This window comes from Melanotaenia boesemani, chromosome 11 (assembly GCF_017639745.1).
Source record: "Melanotaenia boesemani isolate fMelBoe1 chromosome 11, fMelBoe1.pri, whole genome shotgun sequence".
Lineage (NCBI taxonomy): Eukaryota > Metazoa > Chordata > Actinopteri > Atheriniformes > Melanotaeniidae > Melanotaenia > Melanotaenia boesemani.
In genome coordinates, this window is record NC_055692.1 from 9,386,259 (window position 1) to 9,414,016 (window position 27,758).

Here is a 27,758-nt window from a genome sequence, read left to right on the forward strand (position 1 = left end):
AATAAATTGCTGAGAAAGTGTAGTAAACCAAATAAATAAATAAGTAAAAGAAAACCGGTAGTTTATTTTATACATAATTTTCTATATAGTGAGGTGCCAAAAGTTTATCTTTTAAAACTCTGAAAGTCAAACACAATATTTATTTTAAGTTTGTTCATTACTTAGTTTTTGAGATACACTCATTTTTACAAACACTAACAAAAATGAGTAATTAAAATACTTTAGAAGAGATTGTCTCAAATTGAAAATTCTATGTATAAAATATTTTTAAAATACAACTACATACGTAATCAGGCAGAAATATCTACAGAAAGACACAATTAGAAGTGAGGTGAGTTGTCAGGATAATTTTTACCTTTCCAGCCAGATACATTACAAGGCTGAAACTGTGTAACTCGCTACTGCAGCTTCTGTTCGATGGAGGCCAACTTCTTCCTCCCCCTTTGCATCCCTCCAGGGTACAGCTGACTTTAGGGGAGCAGGCGACCTCAGTTTATCACTGCACACATAAGTTAAATGCTGTGTTAGATGTGCTCAGCATGATAGTAATATATTAATGGGGGGAATTTGGTGCTTTTTTATAATTTTTCTTTAACTAAAAAACAAAACATTATTACATACAGTACCTGTAAAAGATCAGGTGAAGTCAGCTTTATCTCCACTCCTGGCAGAATCCGGATCAGATCAGACGGATCGACAGAAACTGGTCTTCTTACGACACTATAATCAGCTGATTCACCAGGTGTAAGACTGTTTGGCGCATCTGGGTATTTACAGGTGTGGGAGTGTGTAGAGAGTGTGTAGTAAGTGTCTAGTGTGTTTGGGCTTTGTGATTTTGTGAAAGAAGAAGAAATAAAACAAGACATCTTCAAATTAAAATAAGTTTTTCCTCAAAAAACTACAAGTCCCAGGTAAAATTATGTCCCTTTCTGGTGTTACAGTCATTTATGCACGAAAACAGCGTGATACATCATGCTCACACCTGTAGACACCAGATCAGAGCCATGAAGCAACCACAATTCGGATTATAATGCTTTCTCACTGACTTTCTAAAGATCCAATATGTGAATGAAACAGAGCTCAGAGACACTCTGAATGTGGGCTATTAAAGTCTATTTCCTCTAGATCAGTGGTTCCAAACCTATCTTCCTTGGGGACCCCCTTCATGTAAATACTAAAAAGCCATGGACCCACTGCCCCACCCAGGGCTAAAACCACGCTTGGTTTCATGCTTTCAAAATATACTCACCATAAATAATGTATGTGTCAAATAATGTATTCTGGCTGAGGCCTGTCCTATGAAGCCAAACTTAAATTAACAACATAAAGCCTTACCTTTTTTTCACTTAAAATAGGGACAATGTGTGGACATAAACTTTGTAGGGGGGCTGTAGCTCAGGTGGAAGAGCAGTCGTCTTTCGACCGGAAGGTAGGTGGATCGATTCCAGGCTTCCACTGACTACATGCCGAAGTGTCCTTTGGCAAGACACTTAACCCCACGTTGCCTCCCGATGTGAATGTGTGTGTGAATGGGTGAATGTGACAGTAGTGTAAAGCGCTTTGAGTGGTCAAACTGACTGGAAAAGCGCTATATTAGTACAAGTCCACTTACCATAAATCGCAACAACTCTGGAATTTCAAAGCCTTGGGACCCCCATTACCCTTTGGGTACAGTGGTTCCCAACCCAGACCCCAGGTTGGGAACCACTGCTCTAGATTTATATGGAAAAATAAATATTTCGCTATCTTATGTGTTTGCAAAGGATTAATAGACCGTTTTACAGCAATGTGATAAAATGTGCCCCCCACCCTCACTACTTTCTCCTGTCCTGGTATGCTGTGTTTAACTTTTTCAAAGATGAGAGCTTAATCGTGTTAACTGGGAATCCCACTGGAAGCTCTGGTGTGTCATAGTAATCTCTTCTTTATGGACAGCCTGCTGCTTCCTAGTTTAAAGTAGGCATATTTCTACTTCAATAATCTTTATGTTACAGTTTAGCAAAGCAAAACTCAGGAAACTAATTAATCTGACAAAATGTTTATTGTGGATTTTTATCAAGAATAACTTCACGGACTGGATCTACATTATGTTGCAGCATAGATGTTCTTCAGGTGAGAAGATGTGGTTGAAATATAAACAAATGATGCAAACATAACATTTGCATGAACCACAATAGAATTTTGTTGTGTGGCAAAATTTCCTGCTCTGTTGTCTCTGGTCTAAAAAAATTAGCTTTATTCTCCCAGCTGACACTGCTGTCTACTGTACGTAAAATGCTGCCCGCTCATAAGTATCATACACAGCCCGACTACAAAAAAAAAAAAAAAAAGAAGTGAATGAAATGAAAAACATCATTCATCATTTAAACTACTGCTACTGTTTTCCTTCATACCACTTACTTCTCTATCAATCTCGCTTTACATCTGCCACTTTTCCAAAAGGAAACCTCTGTGGATGCCCTCAGGCTACAGTGGCTGGCCAGCCAGTTGCTGACCAGCTACTTACACTCTTTCATCTTCACACTCAGTCACCACCTTTAAATGATGTTTGGCTGCTTGCCAGAGTCGTTATTTACAGCCACATTTCAACATCTGGTGCAGAACTTGTACAACAGCAAAGTGTGTACTGTGTTTCAAATCAATGTGATTGCAAATTTAATTGTTCGGCTTCCACTTTTAGAGAAAAGGTTTGCATAATAATGCACTTATATTGAGCTTATTTGACTTAGTTTACTTAGGTACAATTTCAAAAGATTATAAAATAAGAAAATTTTGCAATTTTGGAAATAATTACAATTCCAATAGAGATTTGCACAGTTTATATTAAGTAAATAAGTAACCACTTGACACTAATTATATTAGTGTTGTCAAGCAGTTAACTGGGAATAATCAGTTGCGAGCCGTTAATCGCTTACAACACAAAGATTGCTTCAGTAAAGATGGTTTCAGTTCATGTCAGCGCAATATGTAAACCAATTTACAGAGACTTCAAACTTCATTGAGTGGGGTAATCAATCACATTTTAAAAACCAACAATGCCCTATTGTGTTAGAAAACCACTTCAAGCTCTCCTTGGTGGTACACTGAAAATTTAAATTTGGTCCTTTGCTTTTGAACAATATTCCATTATTTATTTCTTTACGTATGGAATATGTTACCCTCATTAAGATCTATATAGGGTCCCCCTCTTGTTTTTCCTCAAGCTGTGTAAATGGAACACAAATTTAATTTCATAGCTGAATTGATGTGGAAATTGGTTTATGAAGTAAACAGGCTGCACATGCAAAGTAAAGGCCTGGTACATTACATCTATGTCTCTGTCTTTTATAGCTGACCCTGTGATATCTGTAAATGTTCATACTAAAAATCAAACGTATCCCAGAATTCAATTTCAGCATAGTTTGGTTTGTTGCAACATCATAGTTTAGTTTTAGTTTTTATATATTACAGATTTGCATGACATAATCATGGCATCTGGACACTGAATAGCATAGAGACAAACTGTGATAAACTTAAAAGTCATTTTACTGGAGAAGTGATGTGCTCCTCCCTTGCTGACTATATCATGCTTAGACCTCCTGCTTATTTTACATCTGTTTGTCAGAGTACCCTCTTGTTTATGTGGGGGATAGATCGAGCCCCAGCTGGTGCCTTTTCTGTCAATAGGCTGGGTGTTCTTGGGCCTTGACTTTAGGACATAAACCAGACTGTGGGATTTTTTGCCTAAGCCTAACAAAAGCACTTCTAAATACAAGTTAAAAACAATGGTAAAACTAGATCATCTTGTCTAAAAGTATTCCACTGCATTATTCCCTCCCTTCCACAGACTAGTGTTTTCTGTGTCTCTTGTTTTTGGTCACTATGACCACAACTTGAGGGAATCGGTGTACACTGAAGTTGATGTTATAGTGCCATTGTTTCTGTTGTGGAAGCGGATCATTTTAAGATGGTTCATAATGCCATAACGTGTTTTGCTTTCTGCATTTAAGCTATCAGGTTGTGATTAAACCTGACAAAGCCAAAATTTCATTTATTCTCTTTCTACATACTGTACATGCATATTAACAAGTTTAGTCTCCCAATCAAAGGGCTAGGCATCTACAGTAATTTTCTGCATTACTGTCGTTAAATAAGCTATACACAATATTTGTGAAATGAGAAAATTTTATTCCAACATAAAAAAAGATCAAATTTGACAGAGTATGATAGAAGATAGAAGCTGAGTAGATAACTGTTTGACAGGCTGGAGCATGTTAGTTCACACCTCTGCATTAAGAACTCACACGCTGGCACAGCTGTGTATCTGATAGATGACCCTAGGGAAGAAATGATTAAGACTGAAGTGTGTTCATGCAAATTTCTGTGCAAATTCTCACAGAAATTCTCACACAACAATAACAGAAGAGATTTATTCCTAATCACATTTGAAAAGGTTGTAGAGGTTTACTCTGAGCATGTTGCTAATGCTGGTTAAAAATTAAATGTGATGGCATTAAAGAACAGCAAATTAAGTGAAATAACAGAGTTCACAGCTACTGATGTATGTGTGTGTCTTTAAATGTGTGGGTCTGTACACAGTCCAAGTGTTACTGATGAAAGCTGACACCCTCCCAGAGCACAAATGCTTACAAAATGTCAGAGTTGAACGAGGTCACAATTACCATTACAACTTTTACCTAAACCCAAGAATAGATTATTACATAAAATCCAATAGAGGTTAAACTGAAGCTGAGTGGCTGTTTGGATGGGTGTGGTTGTATGTGGATACGTTTTTCTGATGCAGCAATAAAATACCTGCTCTTGTCAGACTTAATTAAGGGTGTGTGTATGTGTGTTTGTGGCTGCTGTGAAAATCAATGGTTAAAAGAAGGAGAACAAATGACAACCAAGAATGAGAAACCGATGACAACAGTGTGATGTGAGTGAGAAAAAAGACTGATTAAAAAGAAAAGAAAAACAAAAGAAAACAAATACAGAGTCACAGGGAAAAAATGCCAGCAAAACTGAAGACAAGTGTGATAATAAAGCATGATGCTGATAAAGACTAGGGGAATGAGCGAGAGGGAGGTGACTGTCAAGTGTGTATTAATCCTCTGATTAGTCATTCAGATTATGTGCAAAAGATTCCAGTAATTAACTGCTGAACATTAATCAGATGAGCCTAACCAGATCAGAGTTGTAAACAGATTAGGGAGGGATTACAAGACCATGCTATGGTACAATGTGATTTCACACTGTATTCTAATAAAGTACAATGCCTAGTTTTATTAGGCTATCATAACAAAATTCATATATACAGTATATATATATATAATATGCACACACACAAAAAAGGTCACACTAATATTTTGTTGGACCACCTTTATCTTTGATTGCGGCAGTATTCGCAGTGGCATTGTTTCTATAAGCTTCTGCAATGTCACAAGATTTACTTCCATCCAGTGCTGCATTATTTTTTTCACCAAAATCCTGTACTGATGATGGGAGAATCCGACCACTGCACAAATCCTTCTCCAGCACATCCCAAAGATTCTCAACGGGGTTTAGGTCTGGACTCTGCGGTGGCCAATCTATGTGTGAAAATGACGTCTCATGTTCTCTGCGCCACTCTTTCACAATTTGAGCCCGATGAATCCTGGCATTGTCATCTTGCAATATGGCTGTGCCATCAGGGAAGAAAAAACTCCATTGATGGAGTAACCTGCTCATTCAGTATGTTCAGGTATCAGCTGACCTCATTCTTTGGACACGTAATGTTTCTCTCCCCATGGACTGGAAAAGTGCATGACAGTATTTATTTATTTGTCTATTTATTTGTGTATTTGTTTATTATTATTCTCTGATCGCTGATGTATGGTGGGGATGTAGCTCAGTGGTAAAGTGTGTGCTTTGCATGTATGAGGCTCCCAGGTTCAATCCCCAGCAACTGAAGCCCGGGGGTGGTTTGGGGGAAGCCATGATACTTTTTTGAAAAAGTTGAGAATAAAATTCTCTTTGAAATGACAAACCTGAGTTTAAGTCACTTTGAGATTAGGTCCTTGTTTATCTTTACTTCGCCTACTTGCCGGTTTTTTTTATTTTATTTTTTTTATTAGGATTTAGCAATTACAGCTTCTTGGTTAGGTTTAGAAAACACAATTTTCTAGTTAGAGTTACATGCTGAAACCATTTTGCTAAGTTTCATGCCAAAAAATAAATGTAGAGTCATTCGACTGCTAACATACTTCTGATGTCTTGTTTTACGATATTTACCTGACTAGGTCACCTTCAGCAAAGATGGCAGTGTTGTATTGAAACACATCACTGTTGTGTTCATGTGTAATCATCTGTAACGCATGCTAGCTACCTAACACTGTCACTTTGAGTGTTAATGATGTGTTTAACTCTCACCTAAGAATTGTTTGTGTTCCTCTCATTTAACTCTTTACGGTCACTAATATGAAATGAAATGAGAAATGAAATTAGACATTGTGCCTGAAAAGTATCATTCCACTGATGGACACTACGCCCTATCTCTAGCTCCAAGAGACACCCTACTCAAATAAATAAATAAAAGCAAATTCAATAAATGTTGTCCACAACGTTTAATGTTGTTATGATGTTACGTACAAGAGATGGTGGTGGTCCATCAAAAACAGCTCCGTCATCAAACAGATATTCACGCTGAAAGGTACAAAATTTTATCCATTTGATCTCAAAGGAGATGATAAAAGCTGAAAGCAAAACTTCAGATTTCAAAATGTTTTTTTCATAAAGTCATCTTGATTAGGCTTTAGAGTCTGTAATCATTTTACAGAGATGAATCTCCCTGGGTACTCATTATACACTGCTAGCTGTACTTGCAGTCTGGATACATTAATACACATTTATCTAAAAGAGATGAGTCTGTGTAAGAATGCAAATTTGTTTTTTTTTTATCGCTGTTGTATGAGCTGTAGATTACATAGAAATGCTATAGCAGAAAAATAAATAACAAAATTTTATACAAATTTTCACTTTGTTTAAACAAGAGATTCACACTTTAACAGTCTAAACCCAAAATCTCACAAATATTCAAAAAATATTTAAAAAAGCCTCATCAGAGAGAGGCTTGATTAAGGCTTTTTATTACGAGCAACCAAGTAAATTGTAAGGATTTTATTTCTCCTTTATTTGGATATTGAAATTTGCTGCCCCTTTTTCAGTTATTATAACATGTTAAACAAAATAATTGCTGTTCGCTTTAAGAAACGAATTCTTTTTTTTCTTTGTTTGTTTCTATATGTCATTGCAACAAAGACTCATCCATGTTAACACAACATTTCAGTAATCCTTAACCTTTTGTATAAAACTCCATAGCAGCCTTAAAGATGGGTGGCATTTTGTTCAAGTGGAAATCAATAGAATGCAATTAAATGGTCGATGTTGAATGCTCCACACTGCAACAGGGTGTAACATTACTGATATATTTAAGGTTTAAGTGCAGTTAAATTTGCCCATAAAATTACAGGAATATCTTAATCCAACCTCTCCACTAAAATGTTCATTTTTTTAGTTTTTAGACTTTTAGATACAGCTGCAGTTGCATTTCTGATCTAATCATGTGTGCATGGCCAGCATTCGTCTAGTTAAATAATAAAAAAATGAAAAAAAAAAAAAAAAAGAAGATGCCTATGGCTTGTGATTTCTGTTACTTCCTTCAGTGATTTTGACTTCTTGAATTCCTCCACTGCCAGACTCTGCTTACTTTTCCTCAGCTATGTTCAACATTTGTCCCCATTAACTTTTCTCTTGTCCTCCTCTCATATTTGCTCTCAGCACTCTTCTTCATTTCCTACCTATGCCACTTTCTTGTCCTCAACCTCTGGTTCTGTTTTACTTGCCCTTCATTTTTCTCATTTACTTTCCCACTTCCTCATTCATTTTTCCTTCTCCCTCTTCCTCTCAGTGATGACCTAGCTCTTCCAAAATCTATAAGCCTTTTCCATCATTTCTTCCTCCTACAATATCTTCTCTCCTCTTCTCTCCCTTCAGTTACATCGTTACTATTGCTCCATTAAGTCAGTTTAAGCTACAAGTTCTTTAGCGATTTATAAGCAGCTTTTACAAATTGGTTGACTGGCTGTGGATCACTGAAGGATAGAATTGAATGGTACCAAGGTCCAGTGGACTTATCCCTGTCTCTTATTCACAACAAGGAGATCCTGGCCCAACAGACACAAAGGTTTTTCCTCAGATCTTCGTTCAGTACTCTTTTTGCTACCATGTCTGGCTTTGAGGCTGCATGTGAAAAGGTTTAGTCATTTTTAGTATATTATAATTGAATAACCTGTTTGAATAAGTACATAAAAGACACCTACTAGGCAAAGTGCCAGTAATAAAACCGTTTGATTACTCATTTTCTACATTTTCCTATTATTAAAATTGTCTTTTTTTTTAAATGAATAGAACATACTGAAAATGATTCAACTCTTTCTCAATCATCCAAATTGTTGCTTATGTGGCTGATTACAAAAAAATGATTAAGAAATTCATTATTGAGCTGTCAAATATTTATTAAAAACACAAGCTCAAAACAGAAAAGGTCCTTGAATGGTACTGATTTCTACCACGGGAGAAAAAAATATGGGTGATTATTAAATAAAATAGCTCTAAAAGGCCATTTCCTTTAATTGTGTATATTTTTTCCAAGCTGCCATTCAACGTAGCGTATTTTTTTAATCAAAGTATTTTTAAGACAAACTCAATCATTGTCAGGAATTATTGTTTTCCTGCTTATTATGTTACAATATTGACAGTTTGTCAAATGACAATTCATTTCTTATTATTAATAAAATTATTTAAATAGTCTTATGTAGGTTATCCTGAACTTTTGCTGAAGTTTTCAGGCCCAAAAATGTAAAAACCTAAAGAACAATTTCAGCATATTCCCCAGATTATTCCCAGCATCCAGTTTGCTGGATATTGTGTGTGCCTGTGTAAGCTGCTGAGAGTTTAAGATTTCCTACACGGTGCTTCTCCATTTCCGTCTGTGCTGCTCGACTACATCTCTGAGAGGTCCTTCCTTTATTTGCGTCTGTCTCTCTCTGTGGTAGGGTGGCCATTTGAAATTGCTCTTCACACTTCCCCGCTTCTCCTGCCACAAGCATACATACAAAGAGAGTGGGTGCATTGACCCTCTCAAGCACATCCATGCACACACCCCTATGAATCACAGTTACAAAATTCACACCCATGGTTTCTAAAGTCATCTCACCATCGTATTCTTCCTTCGCTTAATGGTTCAAATTGTTCACTTCATCCCTTTCTCCTGAAAGAGAGCCAGGATGGAAAGTTGGGGAAAGATGCAAGGAAATCTTGAACAGTTTATCTCATATAAACAGATCAACTGATTCATAAATTGAATGTATTTGACCATCTTTACTGTACAATACTGTAAACTCAGAGAAAAAAAAGAGATGTAGTTAAATTACAGAAAAAAAAAAAACAAATGCGTAGTTAACTGATGTGGGCAGATGAATTATATAAACTGATAACCTGTGGCACACTGCCTTGTCTAACCATTAACTTAAACCTTCGTAAAAATGTAATGACAATGGAAGGGGGAAAGAAATGGGAGAAACAGAAAGGGTAAAGGCCAACTGAGGGGAGAAAAATAACATTAGGAGGTGTACAGAAAAAAATGGAGAAAAAGAGGGAGACTGATGGGACATGAAAGGTGGATATTTGGTCCAAGCAAGTGGGACAGGAAGGTGGAGATGGGAAGGGTTTTGGTAGAGGGGGAAGATGGTTGCCATACCAACTGTAGGGAGGCCTGTCTTCTCTGACCCAATGAAAGGGAGTATCAGGACTTTGTACAAGGGCTAGACAGAGTTCAGAAAGCACTGAAGGAATAGAGAAGGAAAAATAATAATAGATTTATATAGCACTTCTCAAGATGCCCAAAGCAAGACTCCAAATGAATCCATTATCCATTATATCGTTATAGTGTTGTGGAAAGCTACATGTATAGCCTCATAGGCAGTGGTAACCTTGTGGTTACAGAGGTGGGCTTGGGTGTGGAGAACCTGGGTTCAAGTCCCCAGGCTGGCAACTAAGATAAACCACTGTTGGACCCTGAGCAAGGCCCTTAATCCCTTACTGCTCCCCGGGTGCTGGAATCTGGTCTGGCAGCCCACTGCTCCTAGTAACTAGGAAGGGTTAAAAAAAAAAAAAAGAAAGAAATCTGCCCTGAACACTCTCACCAGCAACCTCTCTGACAGCCACCAAACATTCAATTACATTCACACAGCAGTATTGTAGATACTGGAGGTATGTGGTATTTGTCTTGCTACATGACACTTAACAGGTTAAATGACTAGTTTAATGCAGGATTGGAACCATCAGCTATCAAGTTATTCCTGTGGATGACCATCTATACCTCCTCATGTTTTATTTCTGACATGTCACTCAGGACATTACAAACAAAACAAAAAGCACATAAAAAAGAGCCACATGATATTTTGATGTAGTCATTGCAATATGATGAGTCCACCATGTGTTTTCTACTTGTTTCCTGAAGCACTGTTACACTGAGTTGCACACTGTTTTAAGGATGAAATTCTACTTTCTTTAGTCTTTTTCTGCATTTTTTTTATTTATTATTTTTTTTATCTCAATTATATCTTGATATGCGATATTAAAAAAGAAAAAAAAAAACTACTCTAGGGTCATGGAGTACATACATGTGTAGTGATGTCAATTCCTGTTATTTTCTCAACAGCTAGTCTTTGTTGAACATGGCTGTGCACACAGTCTTAGCATTAGCTGCTAATTTAGGAGTTAAATAGCATGTAAAATAGACTACAGGTAAGCACTTTGTACTCAGCCTTCCCATTTTTGAGTTGAGTTTCTTTTTGTGTCTTTCATGTCTTTTTAATGGCTTTTCATAAAAAGACAGACGCAACATAGTTTTTTTGCACATGCCTAGATCCAAAAAGACTAAATAAATCAAATATACGGGTCTACATGCAGAGAGACATTGGGGTGTTGGGGAGAAATTTAGGTGTGTTATTCAGATTTTTCATATTCAGATAAAGAATAAAGGATATCCGATTTAGCTGTTTACATGAACACTTCAATTATCTGATAACTCCAGAAAATCAGGTTATTAACAGACTTTTTGGTGTGTATGTAAATGAGCTCATTGAAGGCTTCCAGTATGGTGTGATATCAGATCTGAAGTGCTGGCAAATTTCATATTTGCCCGCTAGTGGCACCCTCTGGTAACAAGCCTAGCTATTAAGCAAGTGTGTGAACATTTATACTCACAACAGAGTTGGTTGTGAATGCAAACGCTAAGTCGCAAAGCATGTCCTCTGCCTTTGGGATGGGGTTGACTTCTCCCAGTACAATTTTCAACCTGAACAGAAAGTTGCTGAAAAACATAATGATATGGTTCTCAGCTTATTTTTTTTTTCTTTAACACAATTTAAGAAAGAACTGTCAAAGATATGTAACTTGTTCCCAGGCAAATTTCTGAATTTGCCATAGATTTTCTGAATTAGCCTCACTCACATTTTAAACATGGCTAAAACCACGGTGTTTCTCTTCTATTTGGGCTACAATAATGAAATCCATGATGGTGGTTAAGTCATCCATAAGCTATACCTGCTTTTCCCCATAGGTGGTCATCGGAGGCTGAAGTCTATCCCAGTTGGCATTGGACACGATGCAGATTAATTATAAGTGTTTCCCCTTAAAAATGAAAATTACTGGATCGTTTATACTGGTGATGAGAGTGTGCAGACCAGTTCAGACAGACATCAAGCAAACTATTGGGAGAAAAAGAGAAAGAGAGACCACCAAAATAAACTCTATGCTTGTGATAAATGCCCCACACCAAAATAGAAACCTCATTCCTCTTTCATCCTCTTCATCCTCTTTCACCCTCTTATGTCTCCTCACCACTTTTTCCCCTTCTTTCACCCATAACTCACACCATCTCTATCTCTGCAACTGTCCCTCTCTCCTGATTTCTCCTCGTCTCTCTCTCAGATAGTGTGCCATCTGTGTGATCAATGGTGTTCATTCCTCTCAGAAAATTCTCCAGTGATGGATTTTCCTTCCCAGTCCTCTGTCTGCATTGAATGAGGCAAAAAGCAAAATGATGTGATGCTTTTCATCAAGCATTTTAAACCTGTATTTTTTGTGCGCATCAACATTTCACAGCTGTTAAAAAGCAGTTGTGGATTAGTTTTTCGTTACTTTCTCCTACATGCAAGAAATACTTTCTTCCACAGTAAAACTAAGAAAAAGAAAACAATTGGACTTTAGGTCTGCACTAAACACATGGATTGAGTAAGACAGTGGAAAGAGAAGTTTGTTAGTGTTTGACATTCATCAGAGGAAACATTAGACTGGGAAACACATTTCTGGCATTTTTGACACGTTCTGCTTTGGCTGAATCAATGATGTGCAAAGTGAAAAAAATAAGCAGTAACTGGAAAAAGGACCTAAAACCCCACATTGATTATGCGTGTGAAGATGTTCAAGTTCATGTTTGTGCATTTGTTTGTGCAATGATTTGTTGTTCTAGACGTGCCTTGTCTTCCACTACATTTGTCTTAAGACACATGCACACACACACTCTTGCAGGCACACATAAGACTTATGTAAAAGATTACCCCTAAAAGTGTTAATGTGTGTGTGTGTGTGTGTGTGTGCTCCCTTGTCTCTAATTACATGTAAATATTTGAGTCAATATTTAACCAACACAATATCAAGCAACACTGATACCATTATCAAATCTTGGTATCTTTTCTTACTCATACCCATCTGGCTTTGTTCTTGCTGTCTTTCTTCCTGTCCTACACGCTCCACTGTGTTTTGATTACTGGCTGCATGTGTGTCTGCACTTGGAAATAGAGCAAGATGGGCGTTTTGGGGGAAGAAAGATCACAGATGGGCCTTGTCAAACCTCTGTACATCTGGCTTTATTCTTGTCCAAATTTTTGCATGCACATAGAGAGATGCTCACATGTATATATGCCATATACTAAGTCGTTAATGCATTAAAAAGATGTATGAAGATACACACATTTGAACACATTGCATACACATACTTATCTATGCATGCACATTTGTGTACACTCTAGTCCTCAGAAATCCACACACAGACATAGACACACAGACGCTCTGTGCAGCAGGACACAGTGGGTATGGACTCCTGTCGTGTTTTCTAGTTGCCAAAATAATGATGCCAGAGAATCTGGACCATGCCAAGTTCAATGGTAGCCAAAGGCATACCAGTGTAAGGATGACAGAGGGCCAGCTGACTTGTCATATAGCGCCTTCTATCGAGCTTGGTCTGCCTGTTATGGCTGAGAATATATAGATATACATATATTTTTGTTCAGGAAAATAAAGTATTAATCTAAAGCAGAGCAAATGTTTCTTTAAAAAAAACAGCAACAACAAAAACAAACAAACAAACAAACAAACAAAGCAATTTCTCTTCTGCAAGCAACTCCATTCAGTGGTCAACTTTTGCCTGCATGAGAAAGCTCTGCATGTGTGTGTGTGTGTGTGTGTGTGTGTGTGTGTGTGTGTGTGTGTGTGTGTGTGTGTGTGTGTGTGTGTGTCAGCTGCTCAAGGTCCCTGTCCGGGATCAGGACATATGCTTCATGAGACTCCTGTGGACACACATACACACACGCAAGCGCCTCAAGGACACCCATAATGATGATGAAAAAGAATAGGGGAGGAAAACCTGAAGCTTGCTAAAGCTAATGTGCTGATGTGTTCCAGCTACATGACCTGCAGCATATGATTATTTCAAGCCACATCTGAAAATTCACTCCAGCTACATTTCCAGCAGCCTCTCTCTCTCTCTCTCTCTTTCTTTTTCTTTTTCTTTTTTTTTTTTTGCATGTGACTCTCAGCCTTTGAGGATAATAGACTCCACAACATGAGGCAGCTACTTATTCCTGTGCTGCTGGCATACAGCTGCATAACACTGACTTCTAAAAAATACATGAAGTTTGGCAAAAGAAATTATGACTTTACCTTCATATGCTGTTTTATTAAAGAATTGATTTAGCTAAATATGTTGCAAATTTTAGCTGAACACACTTATTTTTAAGTTGCATTAAAATTTTTATTTTCCACATACCTCCTACAGGACATGTCCAAACACTGTTGGTTCCTTGTCAGCAGACATCTAAACTTCTACCCTAAAGCTTTACTCAAACATTACATTCATGTATTCAAATTATCTAACTGGAGACAAGTTGGTCTCATTTCTGTTGAAGTATGTGCAGTCATCCTCTGCAATGTAAAAATGCCAGCATCAGTCAGCCAAACTCTGGTCTTTTTGTGCATTTTTGCAGATATTTTACCTTCTTTTTCTCCACCATTTTTTTGTTGTCTCCCTCTTCCTCTACCTCATACTCTACTCCTTTATTCTGTTGCTCTCTCACTCTTCTGTTCCCTCTGCTTGTCTCTCTAACTCTAAATACATCCCTATGTGCCCACGCACCATAACCAAGCCAGCCTGCTTATTCATTTTACACTGAGGTATCACTTTATTTCTCTGCTGTTACTTTTTTGTGTAGTCGCCTCAGTATGAGTTGCCCCAGACAGCGCTATGCTGTCCCACCCTCATTATATTTTCACACTCTGCTTCCCCAGGACACAAAAATGCACACACATACACATTTTACTCGCAAAACTCACCGATGTATGTGTGCATTATCTTTATTCCGACATGGTTTCAGTTACAGTTCCTTTTGTTTATACTTCATATCGGAAGATGCAGTAGTTTATGCCTAATTTTAAAACATTTTTCTCTCCATAGTATGCACAATCTATTGTCTGTGTTGGCTATTCACACACACACACAGTTGTCCCCCTGCATAAATGCCTTCCTTGTAAAAATTTGGTCAGGAGCCTGTTAACAGTTATTTATTTAGATTATTTTCTTTTCTAAACTTGAGTTTGTGCTGATATTAACAGTTTCTACTCTAGGTAGTAACACTACAGCTGAGTGTTTGGTCCTGAGTGTCCCAAACCCAAGGTTACATACATCAACCCAAAGCAATAAATTCTTTCAACTTATGATTTAGAACTTGGGTCAGAAGGCATTCAACATTAGCAACTGAATATCACTTGTTAACAAAGTGAAACCTAAAGCTTATAAAAGAAAAAATGATGCAGGGCTCCGTTACAACAATGCACCAATCCATTGTAGCCTAAGCAGTAGTTTCCCTGTGGCATTAAACACACCTCCCCAGAAGTTTTCATTTTGCAGAACAATGCAAAATGCATAAACTGGTTGATTGCTGTGTTCAAACATGTAGCCTTCTTCAAACGAAATATAAAATATAATAAGCTGTTTTTGTATCAGGTTGGGTCATTATGTTCGTGCAGACTCAGTTGCTTCAATGTTTTAAACACATTTCCTCCAATTTCTTTCTTTCTTTTTTTTTTTTTTTTGTCTGGCAGATGTTTTAAAGTGACTGTTATGTGTGATTCGTTTTTCAGCTCCTAACCAACATATAGAACTGGAATTACATGCAATAGTATCCTCTTTTAGTTGTATTGCAAACAAAAGCTGTGACCCTGACTCACGGTTGGTGGGTCTAACTGCAGACTAAGACAGATGCATGTTGCAATGATTTAGATCCGGCCTCTTCAACTCCAGTCCTCGAGGGCCACTGTCCTCCAGGTTTTAGATGTTTTCCCGCTTCAACACACCTGACTCAAATGAATGGGTCATTGTGCAGAACTTGGCATGGTGTTGGATCTATTTCATTTAAATCAAGTGTGGCAATTAGTTGTTAACCATAGCTTACATAACTAACCATAGATTTCTCTACAAATCCAATGAAGATTCATAAACTTAGTATTATATATTAAATCATTAACATTCTGACATATTAACTTGTTGGTGACTGCACATCATTTTCTTTTAAAATCATTCTCCTGATTGAATCTGCAATTTTCTAGTCAAACTGAATATCAGTGATTCATTACCTCTTTTAAAGATATGAAAGGATCATTTGGATAGAAGGAGCTTTCTGAAATTATTTTAATGGCATGAATCAAAATATAACAATAGTAGTGAGCAAACAATCCACAGACTGTCCTTTTTAATTTGCAGAAGAATGTTTCTTAAACTAAAAGAGACATCAATGTGTGATTATCACAACTGTTCAAGCATTTTTTGGCAACAGTGTGTGCACTGGATCCTGGAAAAGAGCTGATCATCAAAATACATTCAAAACATTAAGCTGTTTAGGAATTCTGCTAAATCACAATATAATTAATTCTGCCTCATACTGGCGTCTTGCCAACATTCACATTCAAAGCGGTTAAAAAAATTGATCAGTTTCGCTGTTTAGGGTTTTCATAGTACAACAACAACAAGCCTAACAGATGGAGGCTCAAGATTAGTTCAAACTCTCTCCTAAAGCAGCACTAGAGCCCCATGTCCTCTGTAAACAAGATGTTGCCCCAAAAATTCTTGGATCCAAACTTCCAGTGCTTGTGAAATGTCTGATAAATGAATGAAAAAAAATATGTAAATAAATGGAAATAATGTGCCAAAGAGCAACAGTATTTTTCATTGTTTGTATATGCTAGTGTAATGCATTTTGAAGAGGTTTCTTTAAAAAAAATGCATTAATGCAAGCTGTGATGCTGAGTCAATCGTGTCTATATGCCACTGGAAACTAATGCTTTTATTCTCATTTTCCTTATGAAGAGAAAGTGTCAGAATCACCTTGTAATATGACCTGTATCTGTGTCAGTAGGTAGTGATGCATGTGTGAATTTATATACGGAGTTGTTAGATATTTGCATGTGTTTACATCAGTGGATGAATACAGTAAAGATGTATTTCACAGGTCAGTAGGTCTTATGTACCGTTGCTTTATTCTAATAAGTGTGTTACACTTTTAGATAACAGTGATAGTAAATTATGCTGTCAACATCACAACTTCTAGGTAATCATGTTTTAAATCTTACAAAATGCAATTAATCTCTTTTTTGCATTTTCTCCACGCTTTTCTCCTTTTCTGTTTTGTTTTTTCCCCCTTCTGTTGTTTCCCTTTGCGTTCTTTTCCCTATGTCTTACCTTCCCCTATTATCATTTATCTCTTCTTAGTGGCTGACAGCCCATCAGGAGCAGCAGGAAGTGGACCAGGCGGAGGGCCGGACTCCTCCCAACTGCGCTTCTCCTCCTCTCTTCCTACGTCCCTTCCTGTCCAATGCCAATTAAGTGGCACTGACTCCGCCTTCTTCCTGCGGGAAGCCAATCAGGAGGTCATGCGAAACAGCAGCCTGTCATCGAGGACTGAGCCATTTTTTCTCCACCAGCTAGAACCAGGCATCGCTGCCCCACAACCCCTGCCAAGTGTCAATTGCAGTTATGGAAATCTGAGCATCGAGCAGCCAATCCCAGTGGAGCTCCTTCAAGGTCCTCCACCGCACCTGCTGCTCTTGGCCAATCAAGTGACGCTTAACTGGAAAGTTAAAGGTCAAGTGGTGGTGCCTAAAGTGGGATCAACAAGACCATGGATACAGGTACAAGGATTTTCATGGTTTAGTCTGAATATGCAATAACTGATGCATATTTACAACATTAAATAAGGTTTTAGGCTTTACAGACTTATCAGTTTATGAAGTATTCTTTCCTATTAAGTTGTATATCTGTTCATTATTAAGTTATTATAGACTACTTTTGGCTTCTTGGTTCCTATAAGAATCATTTGTTCAATTTTTTTTTTTTTTAAAGTACAACTCATCTCTTTTTCATGTGTGTGACAGGTGAAATGTATTTATTTTTCTTCCACTTGGGACATTAGACAAACATATTTAAAGAGCTAGTATGTTCACCTCTTATTTCCCCCCTGAAAGGCTGACTGCTTTATAAAATAAATTCAGATATATTTATATAGCACATTAAAACAACTTCATTTGACTAAACTGCTATTAATAAATATATAAAACACAAATAAAATAAATAAACATAATAAATAAAATAAATTAATTTAAGTAATGGTAAACTCCAGTTGTTTTTTTTTAAGTATTTGAAGGTCAGGGAGAACAGGTGAGCTTTTAGTCTAGACTTAAAATGACATCAGAATGAGAGGATATGACGGACAGAGGGAGGCCGCTCCACAGTCTGGGAGCTGCCACGGAGAAGGCTCTGGTTTTTTAGCCTGGCTTTAGGGACAACCAACAGGAGCTGGTCAGCTGTACTCAAGGCTCTGGGGCTGCAACAATTCATTTAAATAAGATGGACCCATAGTGTGCAAACACTTAAAAACAATCAATAAAACCTTAAATATATAGGTACAATGTGGGTGCAGCGATTTGTACAGTTTCTAAATATTATTGGTGCACATACTCTTTAGTTTTTTCTTAGTTTTTCTGTCTAGATCTTCCAAGTATGATATTCTTTCTATACATTTTCTCTGCAGGTGTTGTTTTATCTGACTGGGCGGCGTTGGGATGAGCCTGACCCCCCTCCTCCATACCTCCTCCCATGTGTCAGAGCCTTGGCTGTTCGTGACATCAGTGAAGCAGCACCCTCGGCAGGCTGCCGTCTCATGGGGCCATCTGGCATCTGCGTTGTCCGTCTGGAGATTCCCCCAGCTTGGTTTACACCACCACAAGTGAGAAAAAGACCTCCTGAAGTGGCTCTTCCGTCAGTGGATGTGTATTACTCAATTATACCAGTGGAAGGGGCAGGTCAGGAATGTCCCTCCATTGTTAATGAGCCATGGAAAGCTCAGAGTGCTAATGTCGGCCCTCTTGGAGGCCTCGGCTTGGGTCTTGGAGGACAGTGGAGCTCCTTAGAGGAAGGAGGTCTTCAGGACATGTTGAAAGCTGGTTCAGTGGAGATGAGCATGGGCCCAGTTTCTGCCAAAGGAGAAAGATTGCAATTAGATGAGAATTTGGAGGTTTTAGTGCCACCCAGCCCAGTTCGACTTGGAAAAACAGTAGCATTTGGCATCTACATGAAGACAGATTCAAGCATGGAACAGTTTACTCTGAGGTAAGAACACAAATACTTTAATTGAATTTCTGTGCACCGATTTTTGTTTTTGTTTTGGATTTGGGTTTGGAGTCTGTCTCTGTCTCATTATGGATTCCACTTTCTGTCTGGTTCTTTTTGCCATCGTCTCTACTTATTCCTTTCCTCCTCATTCACTATCTCTCTCATCTCTCAACTCTGTCGCCTCCTGAGGTTGATGGCTGTCACCTTTGTGTGCTCAGCCACTTTCAGGAGCCAGCAATGCAAATAACAACCTCATGAATATTCACGACTGATCCAATACAATAGAAAACAGAAAATGAAAACTAGGAGAGGGAAAGAGTGACTGGGACGAACTAAACATCGGGGAGACTAAAAAAAATGAAAGAATAGGTATGAAATCAGAGGATCTGGGTTACATTAATTGAAGGGGAGGTACACTTAATGGGTTTTGGCTGTGCTTTAAAAATACATGCTTTTTTTTAATAGATGCAAATTGTTTTTTATGGATTATATATTGGAGAACATTTTCTTTATTTTCTGAGTAACAGTAAGTTCCCAAACACTAATCTAAAGTAAGCTTGCATATCTTTTTCCATTTCTTCCTTCACAAACCTCAGGGATTCCGGGTTGACAAATAACCAATGTGCAAATTCATCATACTATTCGGCAAACTTCCCAGAACACAACATCGTGGCTGAAGCTAGCATAGCTGTAACATTTTACTCCTATGAGGTTTGATTTATTGACAAGATTTTAGAGTACATTTTCTATGGTTTTTGTTCAGTATTTCAAGCTCACATGATTGCAATGAAAACATAAAGCACACTGAACTTGGCTTAATGTTTTTTCACACTAATTTTACTTAAAAAAAATCCTTTGTACATGCCATAGTTGTTGCTTGACTTAGTTTAAAATTGCTTTAGTTGTTGCATATCTTTTCATGACAGTAAGGCATATTTTTAAACAGAGAAGGGACGTGCCACCTCTAGATTGTTTCTGCTGTTGTTTTTTAAACAACAAGAGACTATTGAACGTTGAACCAAAAGAGTAGGAGGAGGCTTGGCAGAACTTGTAATGATATTACCAAATTAAAAGTAATTAATGAAAAAGTACATTGGAAGCAGTGAGAATAATTCAGGATATTACAGTAAAGTATCCTGGTAAAAAAAAAATAAATAAAATAAAAAAAAAAAAAAAATAGTCATTATCAATAAGTGTTTTACATGAATGAAACATTCATACAAATTGTGTGGACTGTTATTTTTATTGGTTACTTTAATCTGCAGGTCTGATAACATGCAAGTAGCATTAGGCACAGTTACGCATAACAGTAACACTTTTGCAGTACATTACTGTAATTAACTCATGACATCAACACAAAATTGGTTACAGATATCTGGTGATTAGTTATCTGTTTTTATTTTTTATTAAAAAAAGTAAACCACAACTGAAGGTCATAATAAATATGTCTTTTAATAGCATTATATTCAGTAAATTACTCTTATTTAATTTTGAAAAATGTGCAAAACAAGACAGCTCATCACTTGTTTTTAAATGAACTTTAAAAGCACTCTGATAAACCCTGTTTTTCTTTTTTTAACACATACATAAGGCAGTGGGGAACATGTATGTTGAGTTAAAAGTTGATGTCACATAATATGCCCAGTTAAAGGCATTTAGGAATATTAGACATGTATGCAGGTATTTGATTGTGCAAGACCCATCCTTATGCATCCTTTGTTTAAGGAGTGTCTGAAGAAGTTTAACTGTTTCATGCATAGTGTACACCTATTTAAAAGCTGTTTTCTAGTATATTCATGTGGGAGGATGATTACCCACAAATTACCACATTCAGTGGACGCTAGTGAGACATCCAATACACTGACACTCACTGAATAATAAATAAATCTTTCATATAATCCAATATATTCACATAGATTGTAATTATCAAGTTTGCTTCGGCATAAAACAGGAAAAGAAAAATTACAGCTATATATTTATAAAACATATATAAGAACATAAAATTATATTCTTTAGCATTTTTACTGAATAAAGATACAAAGAAACAGAAAAGAAGTAAAAAAACAAAACAAAAAAAGCATTGCTGTACATGACTGTAGATGTAAAATATTAAATGTAAGACTTTTTTTTAACATACATCAGTTTTAAGTTGTATAAGTTGATCATTTAGATCTTTAGCCATTTTGAAGGTGTTTAAACATTTTTGTAACTACACATTTTGATTAAAACTATTAGATTTGTCTGTTTCACATTTTTAAAATGGTAGTGAGATTAAGTCAACTGGTTTATATATATATATATATATATATATATATATATATATATATATATATATATTTATATATATATATATCTTGCATATAAGGCATATCTTACTTATAACGGACTAGAGATTTGGACATTCTAAAAATCAGGTGCTACTGATCTCACACTGTGAAGTGATTATGTTGAAAGGAAAGTTAAGAAGTTTCCTTTTTGTATTATTTGTTCAAAGTGCTTTATTCTTTAGTTTGTCCATTAAGTGAAGTTTAACATTCTGTTACTTGCTTGTTAACTTTGTTGTTTTTAAATCTGCTATAGAAATACATTTCTTATTAAAGAGGACAGAATTACCTTTTATAACTTTTATTTGACAAATCACAGTAGAATTATCCTTACATATCAATGCACAGATCATTAGATTCTTGAAATATACATGGTAAGTCATTCAACAGCAACAAAAGGCAGTAAATATTTGTGTGTAAACAATTTCAAGTAAAAGATTGCGGCAAGGAGAAACATTTGAAATGAAGGTGGGAGGAGCTGAGACTTTATAAACTATTGTGTAGTTTGTTACACTTCAACAGCTGCAGCAGAGCTGGCAGATGAGGTCAATGAAGCATTAATTGTATGATTGAAAGTATTCAGTGTAATCAAAAGAAGATGGGGCACAGAATAGTGCCTGTAAGCATTAATGGATGGCCTAATTTGCATAAGAAGCGTTACAAAAGCGGTCCATAAAGTTATGAATCATAGAGCTTTGATCAAACACTTAAGGGTTATTAACTTCTGTCACTATCCCAGCACTTTATACCCCCATATAAATGACTTTTTTTCTCCAATCCACTCTCTTAGACTGAGTGGACAGACCTCTCGCCTGTGTGATATAATCACCCACCTAGATTAACCACTAGTTCATAAAGCTTCAAAAGCATAATTTCCTGTTAAAAGTTACTTTCATCGCATGACATGACATCTTCAAGTTCTAAGTTCTTTTATATGAAATGAGTGGAGTTCATTCTCCATGTCCTCTCTCACTTAAGCCCAAGAAATCCTTCCTGATTGCTCCCATGTCTCACTTCATGCACAGGGAGCGAGGAGAAATGAGACGTCCAGCAGGGCTAAAAGTGAGAAAACATATAAGTTCTCCAAGTGGCACGACTTATGAGCGCTGCACCTCCACACACACTACTAGTTACAATAAGGCACCATAGATTAGCTGAAGGGACCTAGGATGCTAGTAGACATGATGAAGGGGAAGTGAGAAGACAGGTTAGCATAATTAAAAGGCCCTAATATGACAACTGTACACTTGTACTTATGTAATGAAGAAATAATTTGATTCTCTTATGTAGTGCATTGGGAAACACTGATGAGACAGATGATATTTGGCAATAAGGAGTCAAATCCAATTATAACAATGAAAGGTGGCCACAGACTCACAGCACTGTTCTTTATAAATCATCGTTATAATGCTGAATAATCTTTTTAACTGTGTAGTTTTCACAAGTTGATTTTATCTTTTTCCAAAATCTTTTAAAGAAAAAAGATAATATTATAAAAAGAACCAAAAGGATTTATTTTTTGGGGGGAGAACAACAATTTTTTCAGAATACGGAGGGAAGGAAGCTCCAAAATGATGCTACACTAAGATCTGCACCCTGTTTGCATTAATCATACACACTCCTTGACCTATGTTTGCTTCATCCATGTACAAAAATCTGGACACTGCACATGCTATACATTAAGGGTTAGTATTTGCCCAGGTTTTACATGCATATGCATTCACATGCAGAAAATCAAGCATGCAAATTAAAATGAATGAGGAGGTGTCCAGTTTGTTGCCCTACAGACCTGTTGTCTCTGTCTTTTTTGCTGTATACAAACTTGTATAAGGTACTACTACAGAAAGCTGGTGGAATGAGGACAAAAGAACATCCCTCTCTTTTTTACCATCATGACTTATTTTTTTTTGTTAGCTTTTTTTCTACATTTCTGTAACTTGCTGCGTTCCAGTCTGTTTGGTTTATTTTTATGTCGTTTAACTTCTTTTTCCTGATGTGTCTGCATTTTGAGGAAAGGCCAGTATGAAAATCTCCTAACATATTTTTCTTTTTGTGCTTGAATTAAGTGTGTTTGGCTGTGTGTGTGCACCCTACCTGTATTTTCTGCCCTCTGCCCGAGCATACACTCGGATGGATAATCTCCCATGTTAGAGGCACAGTCAGACATGTAATAAGGCTTAAGTGGATCTTATTCGTGCGTGTGAGTGCACGCATCTGTATGTTTATGTGTATGACACATAATAAGCCTTAAGTGTGCTCCATTACACTGAGGTGATGTGATTATGATAAACTGCTGAGGAGATGGGGGGACACGGTCTGAGGGCAAGAAGAGAGACAGACAAGGCTAAAGGAATGGAAAAAGGAGTAAAGGAAAGGAAATTAGAAGGAGTAAATGAGAAATTTTTAAAAAGACATCAATAGATATAAATAAATAAGCAAAAAGAAACGCTTCTTTTTCTTCTCTTATTTCCTCATAGCCCTTCCTGAAGAAAAGCAAATATGAGCTTTTACAAGAGATGACATGAAGCAGCACGCATTTGCTCAACTGGATCAGGCTTCTGTTCTGTATCACGTATTACTCGTCGTGTAGTTTCACATAACCGTACATGGCTTTGTCACTTTGAGACCACTTGTCTGCAGACATCTAAAACTGGTTGTATATAGGAGCCTGATTAAGATAAATGCTGATTAAGTAACTGTCAAGTTTTTAGCTGTTTGAATGACAACTTTTAATCATTTTAAATGTTTTTTTTGTTTGTTTATTTTGAATCATGTTTTAGTTCAACATAAAGGTGATCAAATACTTGACTGATAACACTGAACTTTATTTATGCAAGATTGAATACAATTATGAACTAAATGCTGCATTTCTTTGTTTATTGCCATCTTTTTTTTCAATTTCCTTGGTCAAGACCCTTTCACTCTTTTAGAGGTATTAAATAATCTCAAATACTGCAGTCAATGACATGTTTCACTTTAGAGTCCTTACTTTGACTTTCTTCCAAGCTACAAGGACAGAAAGCAAGGAATAAAGAAAGATGGATGGAGAGAGGGAGAACTGTGATGTTTACAAGCTGAAGTGGGCCATACAGACAGAGAGGTTTTCAAAGGGTAAATCCACTGGATTTGGGGTGATTTTGTCTCCATTTCTTTGTATCTGGATCCAGCTTTTCAGTTCATATTAGACTTGTTTAGCTTCTTCTATGAGTGTAACTGACATCTCTTTGTGTACCAAAGAGGAACCAAAATGTTTGGAGGGGAAACTCAGAATGTGAACTGTTTCAGTTCAGTGCATCAGTGTCTCTTCAAAGAGTAATTCAGTTTATGAAAATAAATAACTAACTGAATGAATTGGCATTTATTCTTTAAATAACAGACTACACTCAGATTTTTGTTTATTTTGGGGATGGTATATAATTAAAAATTACTCTGATGAAAGTGTACATGATGGGAATGTAATGGTGCAAAGTTAAACAGACAGAGCATAGCTTCCCAATGATCTGTCAGCAGTGTTAATATAAAAACAAGTGGAGCACAACAAACTGGATCATCAAAAACTACACCTCTGTTCTTTAGTTGCTTCTGCTTTCTGTGCCACTTTTCCATATTGGCGTTGTTAGCAAGCAGTGTTGGCCAAACTTTTGAACCAGACCAGACTGCAGTGAAGATGCTTTGCCATGTAATTTCCCATCCAAACCACCAGTGAGATGGAAAAACTGATTCAGTTGCAGTTCTGATATGTGCTTTTGTCAAGCTTTGCATGCTGTTTACTGTTGCTGTATCGCTACAGCTGTTAAACTAAATCTTAATAAACAATGCTTTTTCTAAAAGTAAGTATATATATATATATATATATATATATATATGTATATTACACTATGCTTTGGTGTCTTTCAGTTCCTTTCAGTTCTCTAATCACAACTGCTTGTTATTTTAAACAGTGATAAAGAGTAAAAACTCAATGAATTCATATCCTGTGCATAGTCAGCAGTCAGCCAAATGTAGTTTGTAAAAATTGTAAATCTGCAAGAACCTTTGCTTTTGGAGTTTGATGCTTCAATTGATTGAACAGCCATTCAGCATTTTTTTTAATAGCTGGGAAACTTGACAGATTGAGGGTCAAAGTGATTAGTTTCTTCCTCATTAAAGAGCTGTCATCTTGAACTGTGTTATCGTTGTTTTGGTTAGCTAATTAGTGAGGTGATTAGTGATGAGGAGATAAACACTATGCACATGCAGTGTGCATGTGTGCAAGACATAGAGAGAGATGGAAACAGATTAGGAAATGGCAAGTTTATCTTTGAGTTGGTATTTTTCCTCATTCTGTTATTTCTTTCATGCATGCACACACCCTTTAATCAGACTTCTGGATCAAAAGTGTCCTGATCGCGTTTCACTGTGGCAGCCAACTCATTACCTTTTCATACTTAACATTAAGCAGGCCAAAAGAAAGTAGCCACACTGATGTATTAGCATTGTATTGTTGCATTAGCACTGATTGTTTTTTTTTTGTTTTTTTTTGTGTAGCATGCCTATTTTTGCCTAAAATTGCAGCATAGAACTAGAGAAATATGAAGTCTTCTGGTTAACACAAGTGAAAACACACTTTCAAAAATAGCTGGGAGTTTTTGGATGGCATGGTGGTTTGCGCTGTCTCCTCAGCCGGCATTTTCTCCCACAGTCTAAGTAATTTATTCAATAATTCTAAGTTTCCTGAAGATAAATAACTGTGGGTGTGAGTATGCATGACTGTCTTGTCTCTCTTTGTTTGCCCTCGTAATAAATTGGTGGCCGATTGGTGGCCTGTTTTGTGGTCTTACACTACTCTAGCCATATGATATAAGGAATAAAGTGAGGAGAGATAATGGATGGATCATTATAATTTTCTGAGTTATATTATACAACACTGTCCCCACATTTTCTGGTGGTACTGGTCCTGTTGCTCCGTTTGGATATGCAGCCGCAAACTCTCTAACAGCAGAGTGAATTACTCACAAAATAAAAGCAGAGGATGAACAGAAGCTTCTGTCTGTATGTGTATATGGATGTATATATATAACACTGAACATAAATGGGCCCTTAATCTACGGGTCTTATAGAATAGTTGAATCTGTTTCGTCTTCTTTGCAAAATGCCACTAAGGGTTTTAATTTAACTATAAAAAAAAAACAAACCGATAGAGAAAACTTAAACTTCAAGAAAACAAGTTGCGTACTTCAACACAGATGCTGGTATGATGCAGGGTTTGTTTTCACCGGCAAGTTGTTTGAGGTCATGTTACTACTGGGTTCTGATGTAGGTTTGTGCCTACCCATAGGGAGAAACAGATCATTTTACCAGTAGACCCTCTAAATCAAAAAATAACGCCCACAATCGTTAAAAAAAAAAAAGAAAAAAGACAATGGCTTGATGGAGGTCTACGCTTTCTGAGAGCAGTTTTTTTTTTTTTTTAATTTGCCTGAAATAGTGACAGAACTTAAGTAGCATCTTGAGCCTGTAGTTAAAAATGAAGTTGCTGTTCAATTATTGTAATTTTGAAATATATTAAATGTTTTTAAATGAGCCCAGTATTGCAAGTAACCATGTAATATGTATGTCTGTCCTATTGCTCAAAATCTGTATGCTGCTTCCCAGGTTTTGTCTGACCAGTCAACGCACTTTAATGTTACTCATTGATCCATTCACACACATGCATATAGCACTTCTGTATTAATTGCTTCTATACCCAACATATCCATAGGCCTATGGACACACTTGTGGGGTTCAGTGTCTTGCCCAATGAAATGTAAACATATACTCTGGAGACGCAATTGATTTTCATATTTCACCCTCACCCCGGGCAGCTGTTCATCAAAACTATCCATTCATCTTTGTTGCACCTTTCACTGTAATAAACCTTTTGCTTCCTGCTTTTCTGCATTAATTATGCCCACCTTGAACTTCAGACCAATCACACTAATTGTGGAACAACACATTGGGTAAAACAGTTCTGCCCAGATGATGTCGAGAATCAAGCTATGAGAAACCAAACCAGAGCTGTAAGAAAACAAATTATCTTGTTCTTTCTGACAGCCCTGGGAGAACAGATTATTTTTTTTCTGTTTTTGCAGTGAGTGGGCAGGTCTTTAGACAACTGGACTTACTCCACAGCTACAGCTGCCCCATAGTCGTGCCACAATAGAAACACAAAAAAATTTAAGAGTTTTTCATAGTTTGTTTTCTAAAACTGACCTTTATGCCTAATCTGAGACAACCATGAGTAATAGCAAAGTAGAAAAGTGAATGTTTTTCACATATTATGAAATGAAGGCCTGTATTGATTTCATAACCCAGAAAATTGAATATCACAATTTTTCATTCTGTTTTTCAAACTTTAGTGCAAAACTTGATCACTTTAAAATAACGACTTG

General features: G+C 36.8%; 1 protein-coding gene across 1 annotated transcript in view; it reads left to right on the top strand.

Moving 5' to 3' along the window:
• The window catches only part of si:dkey-215k6.1 (transmembrane protein 132C), a 261,090-nt gene that overhangs the window by 73,498 nt on the left and 159,834 nt on the right, over positions 1 to 27,758 (top strand). Inside the window, exons 2-3 of the mRNA XM_041999349.1 lie at positions 17,126 to 17,544; positions 18,444 to 19,021. Of these exons, the coding sequence (XP_041855283.1) occupies positions 17,126 to 17,544; positions 18,444 to 19,021 (997 nt within the window). The remainder of the gene's footprint in view (positions 1 to 17,125; positions 17,545 to 18,443; positions 19,022 to 27,758) is intronic.